The following is a 24518-nucleotide window of genomic DNA, read 5'->3' on the forward strand; positions in this document are numbered from 1 at the left end:
CAGTATTTTGTTAAGGATTTTTGCATCAATGTTCATTTGGGATATTGGTGTATAGTTCTCGATTCTTGAGGCATCCCTGCCTGGTTTTGGTATCAGAGTTATACTAGCTTCATAGATGGAGTCCGGGAGTTTGTCATCTTTCTGTGTTCTGGAAGAGTTTGTGTAGGATTGGTGTCCGTTCTTCCCTGAATGCTTGCTAGATTTCTTCTGTGAAGCCATCTGGTCCAGGGAATTTTTGTTGGTAATCCCTTGATAACCTTGTCTATTTCTTCTATTGTTTTGGGTGTCTTGAGATTCTTCACGTCCATTGGGGATAGTCTAGGGAGGGATTGTTTTTCCAAGAATTTGTCCATGTCTTTCAAGTTGTTGAATTCATTGGAGTACAGTTGTGTAATTAACCTTTTGATTTCATTAGGGTCTGTTGTAATGTCCCTTCTCTGATCCCTCATCCTTGCTATTGAAATTTGTTCCCTCTTTTCTTTGGTTAAATTTGCCAGTGGGCTGTCCATTCTGTTTATCCTTTCAAGTACCAACTTTTTGTGTGTGTGTGTGTGTGTTATTGTTTGAACAAGTACCAACTTTTTTAGCAGCATTAATTTTTTCCCATAGTTTTCTTATTTTCCATTTCCTGAATCTCAGCCCTGATTTTTATTATTTCTTTTATTTTGCTATTAGGATTGTCCTGTCTTGTTGACTCTGCTCTAGTTGCTGTAAGTTTTGTGCCAGCATGTCAGTCATGAGTCTCTCTTTTTCATATGTGCATGTATTGCTATGAACCTTCCTCTGAAAACTGCTTTTGTGTGTCCCTTAAGTTTGGGTCTGTCATATTCTCATTCTCGCTGGTTTCTAGAAATTTCCTCATTTCCTCTGGGACAGTATGCACTCCCTTTGCAACAGAGAGTTACTCTTGTTTTCTTCATCTTCCTTTTGTTGATTTCCAGCCTTACGACACAGTGGTCCGAGAGAGAAGTCTTTTTTAGTACATTGTTAATGCAGTTTTTGTGGTAAAATTAATTGCCTTGACTGATACTCAGGTCGGCTTATACTCTCGTATATATGGTATGTCAGCAGTAGTAGGAGAAAGAAAGTACCAAATTATTTGTGTAAAATAAATTAAGCTGTAGGTTTCTCTCAATGGAAAATAATAATGAATAGCTCTTTAGGTATTTATTTGAAAATTGGCGTTTTTGTTAAGCTACTGGTAGAATACTATTGTGCAGTAGTTCCTAACTGTGGTTCCTGTGCAGCATTGGCAGCAGCATCTGGGAACTTGTTCAAAATCAACATTTAGGGGGCCTCTGTCTGAAGCTACAATATTAGAAACCTGTATGTTGTACCAAGCCTTCCCCAGGTGATCATGGTTCATGCTAATGTGTGAGCACTCCTGCTGTACTGAACATACCAGGGTAAGCCAAAGCATTGCTATGAAGGTTCCAGTTTAAACACATGCACAGTTTTATTCCAAATGAAATGTGTTTAAACAAGTCTTTGTCATCAGTTGATCGTTGCAGACAAGTTCTTTCATGAATACACTTGTTCCACTTACTTGGGGTGCCTTCCGAAATTAAGAGCCTATCAAAACAGTGGCTTCTGAGGGGATTTACTGAGCCAGTTAAAATTAAAGGGATGAGATCAGCTCAGAAGGTTATGGTAGCTCCTTTAGGGATTTCAAAAAGATAATCTTGAAAGATTTTCTCCAAAGACCCTGGAGGATCATGGAAGCTTATTAAGAAGTTTTAAGGAAATTGAAAACTTTGTTAGTAATAAAAAAAGCCAGGAAAATAGCACTGAGAAATCATTTCCCATCAGCATGATGTACCTGCAGGGGCTGTCCTGGGAGAATTTCATTTGGAAACCTGCATCACATTCGCCCTGCAGTCCTGATTTTGCCCCTTCAGAGTTCCTTTTTATTGTCAATTAGGTGAAGGCTTACAGAGCAGATCATCAGTTTTGCAATGAAAAGCTCATCAAGCTTCCCAGTGTCTTGCTTTGTTCCATCCTTTTCACCCATTTCCTTCTTGTTAAATATTTTCTTCCCCTTTATTCAAGTTAACAACCTGTCCATGCTGTCAGCTGTGGCTTCCCCTTCCTTTCCTCTCAGCCCAGTAATGACTAAAGTCTTTATTACAATTTGACAAACGTTTCCTGACTTTTCATAATAGAGGTTTCGTCTATTTGTCCCTTGGTGCTTTTTCTCATCGTGGTATCCTCTGTTTTCGACCATGTTGTGAGCTGCTGTGCAGATTTCATCTTTATTTTCTAAAACTACACAGTACTTCTTTGTGTACGTGTGCCGTAATCTGTTTCACCATACTTCCATTGATGGACATTTAGGTGGTTTCCATCTTTTTTGCTATTTTGAGCAGTGCTTCGATGAACATGGATATACATATATCCGTTTGTGCTGTTGCTTATTTCTTTAGGATATGTGCCAAATACATGGATTCCTCTCTTTATTGCTGATCCTCTACCAAGCTTTAGTCATATCATAATCTCTATTCCCAATTTTTTAAGGAAACTTCTCCTTAAATATTGCTTTCCATAGGAGGTGTATTGTTTTACAGTCCCACCTGCAGTGTATGGAAGTTTTTAGACTTCTTTTTGTTCCCAAAACATTAAAAAGAATCCTATTTGAGTCCCCAAGGATACCAAAACTTCTCTTATAACATGGTTTAAATTAAGGTGCACAGAATTCTTTGGGGATGGGTTAGAGAAACAGAAACTTCATCCACAAAAGTGTGTAGATCTCGGTGTGTATAGTCTATGCTAAGAAGCAATAGTTTCAGATTTAACAATTTTTATTTAATGAAGGTTTCTTTGATTTTGTGACTACTTTTTTACTTAACTTGCATACTTCAGGAACTGCTACTATATTCTAAAGTACTGTTTCTTTTATTTTCAGCTTCTCCAATTTGGGAAATACCTGCTATATGAATGCTATTTTGCAATCTCTGTTTTCACTTCAGTCATTTGCAAATGATTTGCTTAAGCAAGGAATCCCGTGGAAGAAAATTCCACTCAATGCACTTCTCAGGTATGTGCCTTAACCTTTTGCAAGAGAGAAAGTTGAGGTCATCTCTCTCATCCCTTAAATATTTACAGCCTTGGAAACCAAGGGAGCAGCTGGGCTGTGCTGTAAGGCACTGCGAGTCAGAGTTGACTTAGTCGCAGTGGGCTTTGCAGCTTTTTACCTCCCTGATGACAGACATTTCAAGTTTAGTGTACAATTGTTAGTAATTAATCTTTAGAATATCACTTCTTGTCTTGTTTTATTAGGCGCTTTGCACACTTGCTTGTTAAAAAAGATATCTGTAATTCCGAAACCAAAAAAGATTTACTCAAGAAGGTGAAAAATGCCATATCAGCCACAGCAGAGAGATTCTCTGGTTACATGCAGAACGTGAGTACTACGTTCTTTTCAGACATTTTAGTGATAAGGGTATTAAAATTATATAATGTGTTACCTGATTTTTATTTTTAAATGAGAATTTCTATGTGTTGTTTTTAGGTGTTTTGTCAGTTTTGACTCATGACTTATAGCCAGCAGCCTTATGTTCAGGAGAATAAAACACTGCCCGCTGTTACAGCCACCTGACATGTTATCTCATTGAGGGATCTCTTTTTCTTTCTTTTTTTTTTTTGCTGACCCTCTACTTTTCCAAGCATGCCCTCCTGATAACTAACATGTCCAAAGTACCTGAGACAAGGCGTCGGGTCAGCATCATCCTCACTTCTTAGAAGTATTCTTGGTTGAAGTATACTTCCTTGAAGATGAATTTGTTTGTTCTCTGGCAGTCCATGGTACTTTCCGTATTCTGCACCATTACCATAATTCAAATATATTGGTTGTTCTTCAGTCTTCCTTTGTCATTGTCCAGCTTTCACTTGCCTGATGAGACCATTGAAAATACTGTGGCCTTTCATGTTCATCACAAATGAAAAACCCAGGGAGTTACAAGAACGTTCACTGTGACCCTTCTCTGCATTTCATCATGTTTCAGTAATGTACATGTGGTTTGCCATTGCAGAAATTTGGACTGTTGTAGCTCCAAAGGCTGTTTTAGAAAAAGAGTAATTCATTTATCATAATCCAGCTGATAGTTAGGGCTATAAAATCCAGCACCCAATTTTATTTAGACTAAATTACAGATATCATTGAATTTCAAGTGTTTTAGTCATATAAGGAAAGCCCTGGTGGGATAGAGGTTACTGGTTAGGCTGGTAACCATACTGTCAGCAGTTTGAAACCACTGGCCACTCTGAGGGAGAAAGATGGGATTCCCATAAACAGTTAGTCTCAGAAACTCACAGGGCAGTTCTCCCCTGTTCTATAGGGTTGTTATGAATTGGCATCAACACGATGGCAGGGAGTTTGGTTTTGGTGGTTATATGCGGGGGCCAGCCTCCACAACTGAATGGGTCCAAGGGAGTAGTTGTGTGATTGAGGGGAAAATTAAAGAGACGTGAGACAAGGCATGCAAGGACTCATCTCTTCTGATGGAGACTGGAACCAGAATGAGGCAGTAATATATTCTCCAACCTTCTATAATCTTAGGCATGCAAACCACAGTAAGCACATACATAAAAGAAAAGGCCTATATTAGAGGCATACATGTAACCAGAGAGTGACAAACTTGGGGTATACACGAAACAGGAAGGGTAAAGGCATACATGTGACAGGAAGGTACATAACCAGATGTGTGGCTTCTAGAGTCAGGATGGCAGCCTAACCATGGTCATCTCTGAGCTGGCTTGACCTTAGGTGTCTTTGAACTCTTCTCCAGGGGAATAATCTATGATCCTTATCAGAAGGGAGTGTACTGTACTTAAGGTTAGAATCTAGCTACTTTGGGTGGCAGATAGCCCTCAAGCAGTTGACCTTCAAGAGTATAGTAAGGGAGGTGGGGGGGGTGGAGTATAGTAAATGATCATGAGTTTACAAACAGTACTACAAAATTGGCATTACAATGGGAGGACATTGAGGAGAATAACATTTACTTAAGAGAATGTTAATGGCATGTTTCTCTAACTTAGGAACATGAAGGTCTCCCTCCACTGAAGCCCCCAGACTGCTGAACAATTAGTGTTGAGAGTTGATACACACACACTCTTCGCCGTGCTGTTTTCCCCAGTCATAAATCACATTGTTAATGATCTGTTAATCATGATGAGAAATGTTTTGATCTGATTGAGAATGTTTTGATCTGATTGAGAATGTTGTTGCCTTAGGATGCCCATGAATTTTTAAGTCAGTGCTTAGACCAGCTGAAAGAGGATATGGAAAAACTAAATAAAACTTGGAAGACTGAACCTGTTCCTGGAGAAGACAATTCACCAGACATTTCCACCCCCAGAGCATTCACTTGTCCTGTGATTACTAACTTGGAGTTTGAGGTTCAGCACTCCATTATTTGTAAAGCGTGAGTAGTCTTCATGAAAACATTTCCCTTTAATTCTTTATAACGGGTAGTTAAAACTGGAGACAAAGCAAATGACTGAGTTCTTCTTGGCTTCTTTTCTATGTCATGGTGAAAAGAAACCCATAGATTATACCAGACATCTTTGTTTCAAAACAATCACTAATGAGGGGAGATTGGAGAGAACTTACAGACTTTATTAAAGATTTTTAGCTGTCTAAATATTTTTTGATCTAGTTTTTTTAAAATTATGGTGGAATATCAAGTTGTTTGGAAATAATGATTTTTACCTATTTTATCCTTGAACACATCTAGTTGTTTCTTTTATTGAACCACATTACTTTTCCTTAAAAATAGATAAAATTTTATCTTATTTTTGTCTTTTAGTATGATTCAGTTTACTTTCTAAACATCCGGGCTTCAAATTGTGGGAAAATTAATTGAAAGACAATGGACTTCCTCCACGAACTTTTTGAAGCTTCTTTCCTATTTGATTAGTTTCCAGGCAGGCAGCCAGGCCAGGCAGGAGGTAGTATGGTGCAGTACTTTAAGAACGTTTTGCTTTAATTGCTTTATTAGTATAATTCAGGCTAGTTTTCTAAATGTGAAATTACTCCTTGACTGAAACAATATTCAATATATCTTATCCTTCCATTCATAATTTTTGCATGGTAAGATTCTGTTCCAGCTGGCTGTAGGTTAATTTAACCAGGCTGCCAAATTTGTTGATTGAAAAGTGAGCCTATCACAAGTATGGTCCCTAGACCTCAACTGTGGCAGTAGGGAATTGGGGCAGAAAATAGAATGTTAATGAAAGTGCTGACATGAAGACAAATAAGTAGTCACTTCCAATGATAACAATATCTTGACTTCTAAAAAAATATGTTAGGTTTCTCGGGTGGAAAATACCTCAGTCCTTGGCTTCTTGCGAGAAAGAATTCACACCGAAGCCTAGTTTGTGATCCAACTGAGTTTTTATAAAGGATAGAAGAAGTTTCAGGTTTTACACAGGCACCTACAGGGCACTTCATACCCACGTGTGGAGACTGGAGGACCAAGAAGCCACAGCACAGCAGAAGAGTAGCTGGAAAAGAGAGCAGTGGGCTCCTGGTTCTGACTTTTTCAGGACCCTCCTCTGGGAGGTGTGGTCAATGGATACTGGTTGACCCCCATTGACTAAATTAAGCTCACTGGCTTCCTGTCTCACAGGCCTTAATCTGTGCATGACTCTAGCCTTGATCAGCTTCCAACTTCCTGTCAGGGGCGGAAGGAGACCTTGGTACGTAGAGAGACAACCCCAGGTTTCTACCTCTAGCTACCTAACAGTATCCACTAAACAACAATAGTTACCGAAATAAGTGCCTCCACACTGCACAAAAAACATGCAGACTTTTCATAGAAGTATTTTTTGTGTCCCCAAAGAACTGGAAACAGTCCAAACACCCATCCGTAGTAATATAAACTGTGACATGTTCATTAAAAGTTATACTGAAAAACAACAAAATGATTGTGCTACAGACATGTGCAGCAAGAAGCATGGTTATGTTGAGCAAGTGAAATGAGTTGAAAGAGAACGTACTGTATGATTCTATTTATATAAGGCTCAAAACCTTGCAAAACTCAATAATAGTGTTGGGAGTAAGGAAAGTGTTTAACTTTGGGGAGGTTAAAATTTTAACACTTTTATAAATCACTTAAATATTTGCACTTGAAGTTTTGCGTGCTAATTTAGCAAGGATTCAAATATACATGTGAACATTCTTTTTAGTGCTGTGTTCTAGAAGGGCTTCAAAAAGTTAGAGGAATGGGTTCATTATCTTTTAATTCCATTTTCCACAAACTTTCTGGATCCCCTTCCTATTTCCTAGGCCTATTTGCAGTGGTTTTTGGTTTTTTCTTTAAAGCCTTGTATTGGGGGCTCTCACAGCTCTTATACAATCCATACATCCATCCATTGTATCGAACACATTGTACCTATGTTGCCGTCAGTATTTTCAAAACATTTTCTTTCTACTTAAGCCCTTCATATAAGCTTATTTCCTACCCCCTCCCTCCCTCATGAACCCTTGATAATTTATAAGTATTATTTTTTAATGTCTTACACCAACTGCTGTCTCCATCCACTTTTCTGTTCATCCACCTGGGAGGGGGGTTGTATGTTGATCATTGTGATCAGTTTGCCCCTCTCTCCCCACACCTTCCCCTTACTCTCCTGGTATCTCTGCTCTCATTATTGGTCCTGAGGGGTTTATCTGACCTGATTCACTGTATTTTGAGCTCTTGTCTGTAGCAGTGTGCATCCTCTGGTCTAGCCAGATTTGTGAGGTAGAATTGGGATCATGATCATAGTGGGAGGAAGCATTAAAGAACTAGAGGAAAGTTGTCTGTTTCATTAGTCCTATACTGCACCACTTGCAGTGTTTTCTAAGTGATAGACTCTTAGGTGAATGATGTTTCCCATGTGTATTTGTGTCTATTTTGGTTTTTGCCTTTGTTCTTGTTAGGCATCATCAGGTCAGTTCTGACTCTTGGCCACCCTGTGTACAACAGAACAAAACGCTGTTTGAGCACTTGGTGTCGGTGGCAATCCATAGAGAGGTCTTTCTCAGGCATTTGGTTTCTTTTATTATTCCAGGTGTGGCGAGATTATTCCCAAAAGAGAACAGTTTAATGACCTCTCCATTGACCTTCCTCGAAGGAGAAAGCCACTCCCTCCTCGATCAATTCAAGATTCTCTGGATCTTTTCTTTAGGGTAAATAAAAACTGCTTTTTTTACATAATTGTGTTCATGTTAATAATATTTAAAGTTGGTTTCACCAAAGCAGAGCTTTAACCAAAGGATTTAGAGGAATTTTGGAGCAATGCTTATAAATAGTTTGTTTTAAAGTTTGATAATTCCAATACTTAACTCAAGAAAATTAGCTGCTTACATAGATTACACATTTAGCTTAATAGCGAGTGTTTTAAAGAAACTTAAAAGTGGTTCATATTTTGTTAATATTAATTTAGTGCATATGAAATGACACGTTTTAAGCTCTTACAACGTGAATTAAAATTGGAGACACTGTACAAGTTGGTATATTAAGATCAGAGCAGTAAAAAAATACTCTTTGGGAAGATTTGTGATCATTAAGAACTGTAGAAAATATTGTGTCTGATTTTTAGAATGTGGGGTGGGCCTCACAAATACTGGAAATTTGCCAGGATCCCCTGATTTGCTGTATAATAGGGTCATCATTTTGTTGTAGCAATTTATTAGGGTTGTCTTTCTAAGGCTAAAACTTTATTTTCTGGTGGGGAGGGAGTGGGGGGAAAGAGCTGATACCAAGGGCTCAATAGAAAGTAATTACCTAGAAAAGAATGATGGCAACATATGTACAAATATGCCTGATACAATTGATATATGGATTGTAATAAGAGTTGTAAGAACCCCTAATAAAATTATTTTTAATAAGATAATAAGAAAAAGTTCTAGTGGTTGAGGTAGCGGCGGGAGTAGCCTAGTGGCGGGAGGAGCCATTACGGATTAATACGCCTGCTCAAGATGACAACCTCCCAGAAGCACCAAGATTGTGTGGCGGAGCCCATGGGGGAAAAGCCGGTGAAGAGCCTGGCTGGGATTGGTGATGTCCTGGGCAAGAAGCTGGAGGAGAGGGGCTTTGACAAGGCCTATGTGGTCCTGGGGCAGTTTCTGGTACTGAAGAAAGATGAAGATCTCTTCCGGGAATGGCTCAAGGACACGTGTGGCGCTGATGCCAACCAGTCCCGGAAGTACTTTGGGTGCCTCCGAGAGTGGTGCGACGCCTTCTTGTGATGCTGTCTGGGGAGCCCCCAGGTCCCAGCCCAGACTCCCCTTTGGTGCGGCTGGGTAGGGACTCTTCCCCGTCCTCTGCAAAGGGGAAGCTTGCTGTGTCCCGTTCGCATCCAATGGCTCCAGGGCCTCCGGGAGGTCTCGCCCCTCACCATTTCAACGTTTTCGGATTTCTCACTCTTGCATGAGTTCCCCTTCCTTCCTTCAAGTTTCGGTCCCCTGCCAGGTCCACGGTCACAGTAAACAGCTTTCCTGGCCCTTCCCTCACGCTCACCTTCGCCTCTGGTCTGTTTTAGGCCATTTGGCTCCTTTTTGGTAGAACGGCCTTTGTCCTTGTGAAGTTTTTTAAATCAGTGGCCTTCAAAAAAAAAAGATAATAATACTTTAAGAAAATTAAGATCTCCCTTATTCTTTTTTTTTCTTTTTCATTTCCCCCTCTCCCCTGGTTCTCCCTTATTCTTAAAAAAAACAAAAACAAACAAAAAAACAACTTTATTTGTGATGAGCATTCTACTCCACCCAATGAAAATTACCATGCTTTTTAAAAAATTTTAGTTACTCTTCAGTATTCCTGTTACTAATTTTTTTTATGTTACTATCTTACAGCGTTTTTAAGCTTTACTCTCCCCCCCCCCTCCTTTTTTTAAATGGATTTCTTGCCTCAGTTTTCTCTAGGTAAGGCTATCTCCCCAGCCTTTGATCCTGGTAGAGCACTTGTTCTAGTGAGCCCTCACTAGAGTTCCATTGTAAGAGAAGGGTACAACTACACCTAACAGACCAGGGACTTCATCTAACCTTAAGAGATCTTATTTCTACTGTGGCTACGTGTCAGAATCTGGATGTAGTCTTGGCAGTGGTCTGTGTGTAGCCAAGGGGGAAACGATTCAGAATTTACTGCTTGAGAGTCTGATTCTGTCATAAATTGAGGTACTACTTTGATTTTTTTGTTAAGGAAATGAGGAATTCTAAAATAGGACGTAGTATTTATTGTAGCTATATTGAAGATTGGATCTTAATTTAGTAAGGCTTGTGATTCTGGACACAGAATTTAAACTAGTTAGATTAGAAAACAAGTTACTTGGAGTGGCGGGGCAGGGAATGTTGATTCAGTGTCCCACTGCGCTGTTTTCCCTCTACTCTTTAGGCAGAAGAACTAGAGTATTCCTGTGAGAAATGTGGGGGGAAGTGTGCTCTTGTCCGGCACAAATTTAACAGACTTCCCAGGTAAGTCTCTTCAACTTTTCTTCTTTAAAGTATATACGAACATTACTGAAAAAGTAGCGTTTACCATAATGTAATGATAAAGAAGGTCAGAAAGAGGGTAGAGGGCTAGAATGCTCTTACCCAAGAAGGGAAGAGGGTTTGGGATGCTGTCTTAATTACGTAGTGCACTGTGACAGAAATGCCACCAACAAGGGACTTTAAAGAACAGAACTTTATTTTCTCACAGTTCTGGAAACTAATAGACCAAATGGAGGTCTCGACCCTGTCAGTTCCTTCCATATAAGTAGCCCTGGTCATTCCTTAGCCTGTAGATGAGCCTCACTTGTTCTCTCCCCTTATATGTATATCTGTTTGTTCTGATGTTTTTAATAACTCAGCAGTGATGAGGTTTAGGGGGACACCCTATATATCAGTATGGTCTCTATTGAGATCATGGTACATTACATTATGGAAGGTAATTGGTTCTACCCAAGGCCAGCTAATATAATATATGTAACATTATTTCATGACAGCAACCAGACCAGTGTTTAATTCAAACAACTGGGAACCAATGACTAGCCAGTTTGACGCATAAAATTAATCATCAAAGATGTTAAAATTTAGCAGAAATGTTGGGAATCCCAAGAAGATCCTTCTTCTAAAAAAGAATGGGCTGGGTGAGGCATTAGAATTTTGATTCAGTATTGTAATCTTTAGTAGTAATTTATTGTCCTGTTTTATAGCTGTAGCCACTTTATCTCAAACTTTCAATCAAAGTCTGCTATGGCCACATACACAGAAGGGGGTTTAAAAACTCCATGGACAAATGGAATTCAAAGATAATAGAATTTTCCCACAAACTTTCTGAAGCCTCTTATGTTTGCCTGAACATAAAAATTTTTGCAATTTGGGCATTCAGTACATCTTAGAGTGTGTTGATAAGCTAGTCAATTTCCTGTAACTATAAGATTTTTTAAATTAAAAAATGTAGTCATTAACTTTTGTTTTACAACTATATAAATAAAAGTTAAAGCAAACTGAAGAATTATGCATATGTGGTTATAGGACAGCTTTTAGCTTTTTCCAAGAATAGGTCTCAACCACAAATTAGGTTATTAACATTAAGTATTTATATGGCACTTTCCCTGCAGAGTGCTTTCTTTTATTAGCGGCAGATTTTGTTGAGTAAGTCTGCAGTTTCTGAACCTAGCCCCTGGAGACTAGTAGGTCTTTGACATTCCGTAATCCACTCCTTCAAGAAAATGAGTGGTTTCAGAGAAGTGTTTCTGACTCGTGGCATTGTTACTGCATGGCTTTGACTTCAGATAGTGTGTCCTTTTTGACTTGTGAGTGTTATTAGACTGTTTTGAGGTGAGAAGATATGGGGAGAAGTCTTATGGCAAAGGATTGGTTGTTAGAATCTGTCATTGATAAGAAACCAGTGCATAATTTAAAAGACTTGTTTGACTTGTCAAGCTGGAATTCTCTTTACCTGTTCATTCTGTTGGATCTTTCAAATGACTGGGGTTTGGGGGGGTCGGGGGGAGGGGCTTTACTTGTTTTGCTTCAGTAGATTGTTTTTGTTAAAAGAGGTTGATTTATTCTAAAATTAAATGAAATAGAAACTTCTGTATCTTAAAACATAATGAATAGACTGAGTTTTTTGGGTTTTTTTGTTCATTTCAATACCGACAGCCAGTCTACTACTTTTATCCTTGAAGGTCCTGGTGTCTTTATCCATTGTTTACACTTGTCATCAGCCTCTTCTTAGCAGATGCACTATTTTGACGTATCATTTATGTGTGCCACCTTGCTCTTTATTTTGGTTAAGATTTATGAACTTTGAAATCAAAATACCAGACGTGTTTTAGTCTCTACATATAATTTGGATCCATGTATTTCTTTTGTTGTGTTGTGAATTTGAGGACTGTGAATTGTAGCATACTTTTAAAAAGAGAAATAAGTATACTCAGTAACTCCAGCTTGCATATTTTTGAGTTTGTGCCTGTGATGAAGATATTTGTGGAGGCCAATGGAGATCACCTCATAGAGGGGTTTAGGAGAGGAGATGGGTTAATTAGGGTGCGAGGTAGTACTGATGAAGAACACAGCTTTCCCCCAGATCCTGGATGCTTCCTCCCCCCAACTACCATGATCCGAATTCTACCTTGCAGGCCTGGATAGGACAGAGGCTGTACACTGGTACATATGAGGGCTGGAGGTACAGGGAATCCAGGGTGGATGATACCTTCAGGACCAAGGGTGTGAGGGACAATGCTGGGAGAGTGGAGGGTGAGTGGGTTGGAAAGGGGGAACTGATTACAGGGATCCACATGTGACCTCTTCTCTGGGAGAGGGACAGCAGGGAGGGGGGGAAGGGAGACTCTGGATAGGGCAAGATATGACAAAATAACGAGGTATAAATTACCAAGGGCACATGAGGGAGGGGGGAAAGGGGAGGGAGGGGGAAAAAAAAAGAGGACCTGATGCAAGGGGCTTAAGTGGAGAGCAAATGCCTTGAGAATGATTGGGGCAGGGAATGTATGGATGTGCTTTATACAATTGATGTATGTATATGTATGGATGGTGATAAGAGTTGTTTGAGTCCCTAATAAATGTAAAAAAAGAAAAGAGGAGAAAAAAATGATTAGGGCAAAGACTGTACAGATGTGCTTTATACAATTGATGTATGTATATGTATGAACTGTGATAAGACTTGTATGAGCCCCTAATAAATTGTTAAAATTTAAAAAAAAGAGGTGAAGTGGATGGTGCTACACTGAAGTGAATGCCATAAATGAGATGAGACAGGATGTGTCTGAATTGCTGAACGTAAAACAGATGGTCTGCTATGTAAACCATCACCCAATTCACAAAGTTTCAAAAAGCAGAAAAAAAAAAAGATATTTGTGGTAACAATGGGAGCATTTTTCCATAAAACAGACTTTTGGGGGGGGACCTAGAACTGATGTGCTTTCCCATAATTTTTAAAGGGCATTTTTTAAGTGTTCCTGTGGGCTGTGAAATATACTTGGTCCATTAGGCGGAGATTATGTTCTGTACCAGAGGTGAAAAGGTTACTTACTGTAGCAGAAACCAGAGGCAATTAGCCTGTCCAAAGAGCTAAAAGTTTTTCAGATTGGACATTGCAAATTATGATGCAATATTTTTCTAGATGGAAATTTTTTTTCTATTTCCTCTTAGTTTTTTGGGGTTTTTTTGTTTGCTTGTTTTCAAAGAAACTCCTGATGAAATGAGAAGAGTTCTTATCAAAAATCATATTGAAGCCATGTTCACCAGCAAACATGATGACTTTGGAACATTTTGACTTAGTAGATCAGTTAGTTAAAGTTTATTTTGCCAACCTGGCCAATAAACACATGGGTTAATTGAAGGGTGGGAAGATTGATGGCAGTGAGCCTCGCCTTTCTAGTTCTCGGGTCTCTTGTTTTGTGATGGTCGGACTAGGATGCAGCTGCCTTAGCCAGTTCCCTGCTTCAGTTGGCAATGCTCACTTCCTGCAAGACATCCCCAAGGAGAAGCCGCATGAACCTACACCAATGCAGCCCTGGGTGCTGGAGCAGCCGGGTGGAGACCCCTGCCAGCGCTGAGATGCTTACATGTTCACTGATTCGGCTTTCTTCCTGCAGTTGATGTCATAGTGTGTGTGTGTGTGTGTGTGTGTGTGTGTGTGTGTGTGTGTGTGTGTGTTAGATGGAGGAGGACTTTGTGGATTGGTGTTAGACATATGGGCTAATGGGTTAATGTTGGACTTGTGGGCTTGGGCAGCACTGGGTTGGGATGTTTTCTTGATATGCACTTAACCTTTATATAAAACTCTTATACATGAGTTTCTGTGGATTTGTTTCTCTAAAGTATCCATACTAATACAGTAGATAATATTTTATCATTAGCTAGTATAACTTGTTTTCTAATTTTAAAAATCTATATAACATTGAAGTGAACATTTTAAGGATTTAACCTACTATCAAAATCAGCACTGAAAAATTTTAGCATTCTCCTCTGTATGTTGTATTAGGTATTTTGTTTTCTAAGAAACTTAGAAATATCTTATCCAAATTTTATAAATTCACTCAATACATATCTGTTACTGTACCTGTGTTGTATTTATTTTTATATATTTTATACATAAAAACAATGCCTGCCAATGCCAAAGGTTCAGTAAGTGTTGTCTGAAGAACCTTCATTTGGCCAAATATATTCTTTAAATCAGATATCTAATCGAGTAGAGTGATGACCTGTAAGATCGATAGATAAGAACATTACCTCTAGTGAATTGGTATTACCCCATCCCCTCTTGTTTTACAGGGTCCTCATTCTTCATTTGAAACGATACAGCTTTAATGTGGCTCTTGCGGTTAACAACAAGATTGGACAGCAAGTCATCATTCCAAGATACCTGACCCTATCATCTCATTGCACTGAAAATACCAAACCCCCCTGTACCCTTGGCTGGAGCGCACATATGGCAGTGTAAGTTCTGTGCAAGGATTTCCTTATCTTCCGTTTTAGTGCCCAGTTAAAAGAATGAACCTGATAATGTAACTCCCAGGTGAAATCAAGCCAGGAAGGAGATGTCAGTTTTGCTCTATTTGGGGGCTTGCATGTAAAATTACTATGCATTCGTTGAAAACGATGCTTAAACAAGGTTCTTGCCAATTTGGTTGCTGCCCTTCACAATGAGATGGCTTTTAGGGAGTGCCTCCGCTGTTAGAAGACTATTTGATATCTCTGGCACTATAAACCTCTTACATGATCCTAAGAAGCACCTGGACCTGAAAAATAAGTAATTTGTATTCGTCCCCTAACAATTTCTGTAGATTTGAAGTAAAGCTTAGGAAGTTGTATTTTTAACAAATGTCCTCTGTAGACTTAAAACTCACTGGCATAGAATCAGTTCCAACTCATAGTGACCCTATAGGACAGAGTAAAACTGAGATACACTGTACTAAATATTCTGGGACACAAACTAGTTGCATCTTAATAAATATATTATCACCACTGTGAAGAACTACAAGAACTGAAGAGGTGAAAGATTATAGAGATTTTGTCCAAATCCTTAATTTTGTAGCATTTTGGTGATTTGCTTGAGGTCACAGCCAGATCTCATGGCTAAAGTGGAATAACAAACACTTCAGAAAGTAAATGAACATATGCCAAAAAGGGTTGATGTAATGTTCTAAAATGTGTTTCCCTAGGATTTCTAATTTATTATTGAATCCAAGAAACAAAACTAAATTCACTCACTTCAAGTCATTGCTTATAGCAACACTGTAGGACAGAGTAGAACTGCCTCTCTGAGTTCCCAAGACTGTAATTCTTTACGATGTAGGAAGTCCCATCTTTCTCCTTTGGAACGCCTGACCCTATGGTTAACAGCCCAACACAGAACCAGTGCTCTTCTTTATAACTGAAATATATCCTATATTATATTTACATACTTTGCAATATATCCTCAATAATGCATGTTTATACTATTGGCCTGAATGTGTCTGCTGATACAGACATGGTCTAGTGCTTATTTTTGAGTTTTCTCTTAAAGCCTTTTTTGGAATGGGGTTTTTCCCTTGATGTAGACTGCCCTCTGCTGGTAGAGATACCATTGCTCTTTCTGGCAATCAAAGTTTATTGTGTTGAGCCTAGCTGCGTTCATATCCTAACTACAACTTGATAACTGTAAAATCTTGAACAAATTCCTTGGCTTGTCTGTGGGGAAGCTTTTAGGGTGTTTGTGAGCCTCAAATGAAGTAGTTGTATGTATAGAGTTCTTAGGACGGTGCCTGACATCTGGCAAGTCCTCAATAAATGAGAGCTATTATATTGCTTAAGCGTAAAGAACTGAGACAAGATCATTTCCCCCAAATTATTCTTTTCATATGCATAATATTTGACTTTGTTTCCAATGCTTTTAATGTGATTGATCAAGAAGTATGTATATAGAATTGACTTTTTTCTCTAGACCGCTCCTTCTAATAGTTTTTAAAGAATCAAAATTGCCATTTTTAAAAGAAGTATTAAGAATTATAGCATAGCATGATTCTGTTTAAAAGTTAAATACAGTGTTTTTCTTAATATAAATTGTGTACAGTATATATATTTTTTTAATTTTCTAATAGTTCTAGACCATTGAAAGCCTCCCAAATGGTGAATTCCTGCAACACCAGCCCTTCAACACCTTCAAAGTGAGTTGTATTTCTTGTGAACCCCCCGTTTTGTATTTTTAGGGGTTTGCCTTACCTAAATCTCCAAGACTTTCCCTCTTTTTCTTTATTGTTCCTCTGTTTTGCATGGCAACTTCTCTGTATTTCCCATACTTTGGAACTTTCTTGAATCTGGTTTAGATTAGGGTATAACAAGTTTTTAACAGAGGAGCAAGTTCAAATGATCAGCTCAGAATTCTGTTGTCCAACTTTGTACTACTTTTGTACTGATTATCATAATATAAATTTTATATCCTGAAACTAAAAACTGACTCATGAAAATTATTGTAAAGATTGAAGTGGTAAAATAGCCCCAATCAGTGAAAGTATCCTTCCTCAAAGACAGGCATGCAGGCTTCAGAACATCGCTTTACCTGTTGCAGTTTTGCACTTCTTGACTTAGACTCTGGATTAGAGGTATTCTGAAAGGGGACAGGAAAATAAGCACACACTGGAATGTAGCTACTCCGTAAATGTTTTCTATTTTTTGCTTAAGACCAAGGTTGTCGAAGGAGGGAAGCAAATGCCTTTTTTAATACACCTCCTCTAAGATTTCACTGGACACACAGTTCCTGATCAAACACTTCTACATGACCTATTTGTCACTTGTTTTTAAAGTTTGTTTTTCTAAATAAATATTACTGTCCCAACGTACTTTCATCAAAGAGACACTTGTTGTTTAAGGGCTTTGGGGGGAGGGAGATTTATATAACCATAAAATGACATTTGGGAACTGCTATTCTCTTTTCCTCCTGTTAATTATTTTTCAGTGCAATTAAAACCAGATGACTAACATGACTAGAAATCTGAAATGGTACCGATATGAATACTCTTGCCCGTTCTCAAGATACAAATGAGCAATTCCACTTGGCTGCTTAGAGAGTGAGCAAGTGATGCATTTACAGGATGAATATTTTTCATTGCTACAGGCAAGCTGCCTTCTGTGAATATAGTAATTATTAATGGAATGCACTCTTTATGTACCAAATCACTATAGTTGCAAGAAAGAGATGGTTACATTGGGCATCATTGTACCTTGGCATGGTCATCTGTTTTCAGGGTCTACTGGTATGAGAATTGGAGTGTTGGTCAATAAAGGATGATTAGGCCCTAGAAGACCTGTCATGCCGATCAAACTTAAAAGAGGCTGAGTTATGAACCAGAAAGAATACCATTGGTTCTTCTACATTGTCCTTTTTCTCATTTGACCCTGGTACAATAGTGGCCAGGTGTCACTCTCCGTACCTGGATAAACATATTACTGTGTTAAGGTTGACTTGGTGAGCATGTAATGGGAGGGACTGGGGGGGGATTAGATGACTAATTGGCCTTTTCTAAGTTCTATGAAAAACCCTTTGAGCATGTCCTGGAAGGCTATTCAAGTGTTCTGGCTGCACTGCAGTGCCATCCTGGCTGCTCTCAGCCACATACTCAGCTGGGCTGACTTGCTGACTGCTTGCCTCTTGTCTTTGATCTCCATTGCTATGCAACCCTCCTGATTTCCATTGCAGCCTCTTATTTCTTGATGCCATCATTCTATATGTTTATTTAGTTTTCACATTTTAGATTAATCACATTCTCCCAGCTTCCATTTAACATTAATTTTATTAGCATAGTGTATGAACTTGTTACCCTTCATCAAAGAAAGTTCTTCTTTGACCTTTACCACTTTTTCCTTTGATTTATTTTGAACTCATGTATAAGAAAACACAGTAACACCTTACTTATCTGGTCTTATTGAAGAATGATAATAGGTTTTCCACTTAAGTAAATTTTCATTAAATTAAAGCTTGACTTTCAAGGATTACAACATCTTTTTAAAATTCTTTTTTAATTGTGGCTATTTTAGATGAAAATTCTAAGATGGTACATCATTCCTTATATTCTTAAATAAAATCCATGGAAGATCATTTAAATATGTCTTAATGACTTAGAATTAGCATTGTGTGAATCTCTTATATTGTACTGTTTTAATGTAATGCCCTCAGGGGCTCTTAATTCTTACAAGGCAGAGTGCCTTCACATTAAATGATTTTATAGTTCTCTTTTGTCTTTTTTGATTGTTTTCCTCTTCCATTTCGTGGCTCTCATTTTTTTATGAACTTACATATGATTTCCTAGGACAAGTGGGAGGGGCTCTATCTAAAATGTTAAAGGCATGGGCTTTGGCACTGCTGCCTTCCTCAGAAGCCTTCTTTCTTGTTTTGGACTCCTGGTATTTCAACAGGTAGTGGTTGTCACAAGTCTGACCTACAGATAAGTCGATAAGTGGAATGTTACTGTTACTTTTAAAGTGCATGGATCATAACTTAAAAGATTTGAAATTAGTCCTTATGCACTTTGTTGTCAGGAACATTTATTCATTGCTATGTCTGCATGATTTCAGTAAGTACAGTTACTTGTCTTCTGAAGACAATAGCAAGTCTCATTGGGTTTGAGCATTAAAAGGGGGAAAAAGGCACAGCGTGATTGGTTTATTGATATATCATGGCATAAGAATTCATCTAATTTTCCAAAGCATGGCTCTTTTAGAGTGGGGCAAAGGTAATGCTTACATATACCTCCTTTGATAAATCTTTTAGCTCTATTAAATTCTTTTCCATACTGGAAAATTTTGTTTTGCTTTGCTTTCATATTTATACATCAAAAGAATAATGAGAATAAATGGTTGTTTTACAGACTTATACAGCTTGTGTTTCCCCCCACTTAATTACAGGAAATTTACCTTCAAATCCAAGAGTTCCCTGGCTTTATGCCTTGATTCAGACAGTGAAGATGAACTGAAACGTACTGTAGCCCTCAGCCAGAGGCTTTGTGAAATGTCAGGCAATGAGCAGCAGCAGGAAGACCTAGAAAAAGTAAGCACTTTCTCATCAAAATTTCTGACGAATAATAAACACCCTTCCTAACTAGCATCAGCAAATTTGTTAAATACACAAGGTAGATCATAAACTTAATGGATCACTTCACTAAGGTTAAGGGTTTTTTCTAGCTACAAAAAAATTTTTTTTGCAGATGAACCTAGACTATTAAGAAATGAAAACTACTCCAGACAAATTTCACTTTCTCTCCTTTAAAAAAAAAATTTTTTTTTAATTAACCATCAGAACTACCTTATGTATATTGGACCTCAAATGACTACTCCCTTGATTTGGGGACTAACTGTTGTTTATGTAGAGGAGCCAGAAGAAACGTATTGCATCGACAGACCAGCCAAGCAATCTAATGTTTCAAGTTCTAAATGGCTGCTTCTTTCTGGACCCAAAGTGATAGTTAACGCTGTATAGAGACCTAATATTTTTTAGGAGTATACGTACCTTTGGGTAAGATTAGAGGAGTCCTGGTGGCGTAGTGGTTATGTATTGAGCTGCTAACGACAAGGTCAGCAGTTTGAAACCACCAGCCAGCTCTGTGGAGGGAAGTGTTGGACACTGATGGGACAGCCCTTCCCCGTCCTTGTAGAGTCGCTGTGAGGCATCATCTCATTGGTAGTGAGTTTAGTTTTTGATAAGGATTATTTTAGTTGTTTCTTGTTTGACCTCGTTCCTCATCTTCCTTTCAAAGCGAGAGGCAGTGTGTGGTTGCCGGTGAGAGAGATGTTCACTCTAAACCAAAAAGAAAGTCACAATTCTCCCCAGAAGTGGGAGAGAGTTATTCAGAAAGTCACTTGTAGATATTTACATTATCGTGATGTGTTTTTCTTTTTCTGAATTATCTTTTATAAATTAGTAAGAGCTGTCAGCACTGGAAATATTAACAGTATAATCCACATATGTCTAGAAGAGAATGCAGCAGACATACCATGTTTATCTCTGAATAAAGAGCTTTAAGGTGGACTTACTGTTTTACTTTGATGTACTTTCCAAACTCCTACAAAGAGTGTATTTAACAATTAATATAATCAAGCAAAATAAATGTACCTTATATAGTGCTTACTTGAACTTAAGGTTAACCAGTGGTTGTTAAATTGATTATGTAACCCATCACATCAAAGAAAGGAAACTTAAAAAAAATTATTATTAAATACTTTTTATTGGTGGCTCTTATATCTCTTATCACAATCCACACATTCATCCAGTGTTTCAAGTACATTTGCACATGTGCCACCATCCTCACTTTCAAAGCATTCTCTTCCCACTTGAGCCCTTGATATCAGCTCCCCATTTCTTCCCCCTCCCCCACCCGCCCATCCTCACAAATCTTTGATAAGTTATACATTATTATTTTCCTATCTTACATCATCACCCATCACCCACTGTTCCATTGTTCGTCTCCCTGAGAGCGTGTTATAGGTTGATCCTTGTTATCGATTCTCTGAAAGGAAACTTTTAAAACGTAAACATCCACTTTAAACTTTTATTACTGCATTTGTAACCATTCTAGTTTCCGCTAAAAATAACTCTCTTCTTCAGGATTCAAAATTAAGCAGACTCGAGCCCTATAAAGCTGAATTGGAAAACTCAGGATTCGAAGAAATGAGTGAAGAAGAGCTTGTAGCGGCTGTCTTAGAGATAAGTAAGAGGGACTCTTCACCAACTGTGAGTCATGACGATGATGAGAAACCAACGAGCAGCCCAGATACTGGATTTGCAGAGGATGATATTCAAGACATGCCTGAAAACCCAGAACCTGTGGAAACCGAGAAACCCAAATTAATCACAGAGGCAGGTAAGTTTAAGAACTACAGAAGGGTGGTGGAGTGGGGTAAGTGAAGAGCTAACACCAAGGGCTCAAGTAGAAAGAAAATGCTTTGAAAATGATGATGGTAACAAATGTACAAATGTGCTTGACACAATGGATGGTTGGATTGTGATAAGAGTTGTACAAGCCCCCAATAGAATGATTTATAAAAAAAAGACAAGAAATAGAAAGGTATTAAACAGCTCATAACTGTCCTAAAATTTACAGTGTCAAATTGCTTCTAGATAGTGGAGGCGGTGTGGATGTATATATAGCTCATCTATGTAGGTCAGAGAATTGCCAGCTAGTCAACTCCAACTTGAGGTGACCTGATGCACAACATCAAATTGGTGCCTCCTCCTGTGTCATCTTCACTTCCCTGTCAGTTGCAGCTTTGTGCCAGCCCTCTGCAGACTCCCCTCACTGTTGTTGGCCCTGTATTTCACCAAACATGGTGGTTTTGTTTTTTTAACAGTAATTGGTTTGTGATCCGTGAACTGTCACTGACTAATTCTCAGAAGTAGATCTCCAAGCCTTTCTTATTACGCTGTCTTTGTTAGGAAGCTCCACTGAAATCTGTCCGTCATGGTGGCTTTCAATATCACAGCAACACCCAAACCAGTACTTAATTTTCCATTATCTGAACTTGTGCCGTGTTTTATTGTACTTGAGATGTTCCCTCCTCCTTTGGAAGCATCCCATAATAATGGTAGAAAGACTAACACTAAAGTAAGTGGTCAGGTCTTGGACTAAGTTTTATTGGTATATAAACAAATTGCACAATTCAATAGTTCAGACATGCTAAGAGTTTGAGAGTCATCACCACAGTCAGTTATGAAACATTTTCTTGTCTTCATACTCATCATCACTCGCTCTCTCTCTTTACCCTCCCCGCCATACACTTAAGAGATCATTAATCTCTAGATTTACCTATCCTGGATTTCATAGACAGAAAAGCATTTTTTAAATGTCAATTAAAAAGAAAGCAGAAAATATTAAAAATCAGGAAAAATTTAAAATGTGTCAAAAGGTAGATCAAATGATCAGGTGTTCCCTTTTAACCTAACTACATCTGCAGTCATCCACTTTCCAGTGCCCTCTGCGTGGTAACAAGGTTATCCACGTCCCTGGGCTCCGGGCAGAGAGCATTCACCTGAGACTTAATGCACATGTATTTCCCCTTCACTTTTTTTTTTTAATGAAACAACTTTTAAATATGTCAAAAGAGAAAGCAATACATACGAATTTTTTTAAAAACAATTTATTAGGGGCTCATACAACTCTTAACACAGTCTATACATATACATACATCAATTGTATAAAGCACATCTGTACATTCTTTGCCCTCATCATTTTCTTTTTTTTTTTCTCCCCTCTTTCCTTTTTTTACATTTTATTAGGGACTCATGCAACTCTTATCACAATCCATACATATACATACATCAATTGTATAAAGCACATCCATACATTCCCTGCCCCAATCATTCTCCAAGCATTTGCTCTCCCATACGAATTCTTAAATGGGTAATTTAACCTCTTGATACTCAATTAGCTTGTCCCTGTGTAGAGAGCTGTCATGCTTCAGAAAGTTGTATTGGAATATTAGATGGTATATACTTATATTAAATAGTGCTGTACAGATATAACATTTTTACACTTTAATTAGTTTTAAATTGGTTTGTGAATGATTTCAGTTACTTTTTTTTTTGCATATGGTTCTAGGTTATTGTAAATGGGCGATAAATTTGAGATTTACCTAATCACAGGTAGTTTATGACTATTAATTTCACATAGGGCCAACTTATTTCACCTGTACTTTATGGCCTTACCCATACTTAAGAACTTCTTTCATAAGCAGCCATTTTCTCCAGGTGGGTGCTAATCATTGTTGTATTTTGTTTCTTTAACCTCACTGCTCCTTTTACGTTCTTGCTGTAATTCTAATTCCTTTTCCTGCATTGCTTTTTAACTTATGGAAAATATCCAACAAAATGGTCGGACACTAATATAATGAACCTTCCTCTTTCAAATCAAAATTTAATTTCAATAATTACAACAAAAAGATAGTTTTGTTTCTTCTATACCCCAACTTCTCTGTCTTGTTCACTGGGTTACTTGGAAGTAAATTCGAAGTTATATAATTTTATCTGTAAAGATTTCAGTAACTCTAAAACAGTGGCTCTAAACCTTCCCAATGCCATGATTCTTTAATACAGTTCCTCATGTGTTGACCCCCAACCATGAAATTATTTTCGTTGTTATTTCATAACTGTAATCTTGCTACTGTTATGAATTGGATGACCCCTGTGAAAGGATCATTTGACCTCACAAAGGGGTCATGACCCACAGGCTGAGAACCACTGCTCTAAAAGATAAAAACTCTACCCACCAAAAAAGAACAAGACCATAAAGCCCATTATCATGTCTTAATTAGAATTCTAAGGAATCATCTGATATGATCAAATCCTCCTGGAGTTTTTTATTGTGAATTTTTTTTTTAATCCAGAGGGAAGTTTAAGAATGCGAACGGGACACACCAAGGTTATATGTATCCCTCACTAACATTTTTTTTTAATGATTTTACTGGAAGCTCATACAACTCTTAATACAATCCATACATACATACATTGTATCAAGCACGCTTGTACATTTGTTGCCATCATCATTCCCAAAGCACTTGCTTTCTGCTTGAGCCCTTGCTATCAGCTCCTCATTCCCTCCCATCCTCCACCCTCTCTCCTTCCCTCCCGAACCCTTGGTAATTTATAAATTATTGTTTTGTCATGTCTTACACTATCCAATGCCTCTCTTCACCCACTTTTCTGTTTTCTATCCCCCAGGGAGGGGGTGTATATGTAGATCCTTGTGATCGGTTCCCCCTTTCAACCCCACCTTCCCCATCCCCTCCTGGTATTGCTACTCTCATTATTGGTCCCGAGGGGTTTATCTGTGTTGGATTCCCTGTTTCCAGTTCTTTTCTGTACCAGTGGTCTAGCTGGATTGGTAAGGTAGAATTGGGATCATGATAGTTGGGGGGTAGGAAGCATGAAAGAACTAGAGGAAAGTTGTATGTTTCATCAGTGCTGTATTGCACCCTGACTGGCTCGTCTCCTCTAGACCTTTCTATAAGGGGATGTCCAGCTGCCTACAGATGGGCTGCCTCACTCACATTTTATCACATGTCC

At 38.3% G+C, this 24518-nt stretch overlaps 1 protein-coding gene and 1 pseudogene across 3 annotated transcripts in view; both read left to right on the forward strand.

Moving 5' to 3' along the window:
* The window catches only part of USP37 (ubiquitin specific peptidase 37), an 84634-nt gene that overhangs the window by 40378 nt on the left and 19738 nt on the right, over nucleotides 1-24518 (forward strand). For all 3 annotated transcript variants that reach the window (XM_075529183.1, XM_075529182.1, XM_075529184.1), the window contains 9 exons: nucleotides 2903-3034; nucleotides 3277-3400; nucleotides 5230-5420; nucleotides 8053-8170; nucleotides 10374-10453; nucleotides 14762-14926; nucleotides 16570-16635; nucleotides 19370-19511; nucleotides 21066-21321. In XM_075529183.1, coding sequence (XP_075385298.1) covers nucleotides 2903-3034; nucleotides 3277-3400; nucleotides 5230-5420; nucleotides 8053-8170; nucleotides 10374-10453; nucleotides 14762-14926; nucleotides 16570-16635; nucleotides 19370-19511; nucleotides 21066-21321 — 1274 coding nt within the window. The remainder of the gene's footprint in view (nucleotides 1-2902; nucleotides 3035-3276; nucleotides 3401-5229; nucleotides 5421-8052; nucleotides 8171-10373; nucleotides 10454-14761; nucleotides 14927-16569; nucleotides 16636-19369; nucleotides 19512-21065; nucleotides 21322-24518) is intronic.
* LOC142424511 (barrier-to-autointegration factor pseudogene) lies at nucleotides 8928-9296 on the forward strand (annotated as a pseudogene).

Source organism: Tenrec ecaudatus, chromosome 13, assembly GCF_050624435.1.
Source record: "Tenrec ecaudatus isolate mTenEca1 chromosome 13, mTenEca1.hap1, whole genome shotgun sequence".
NCBI lineage: Eukaryota > Metazoa > Chordata > Mammalia > Afrosoricida > Tenrecidae > Tenrec > Tenrec ecaudatus.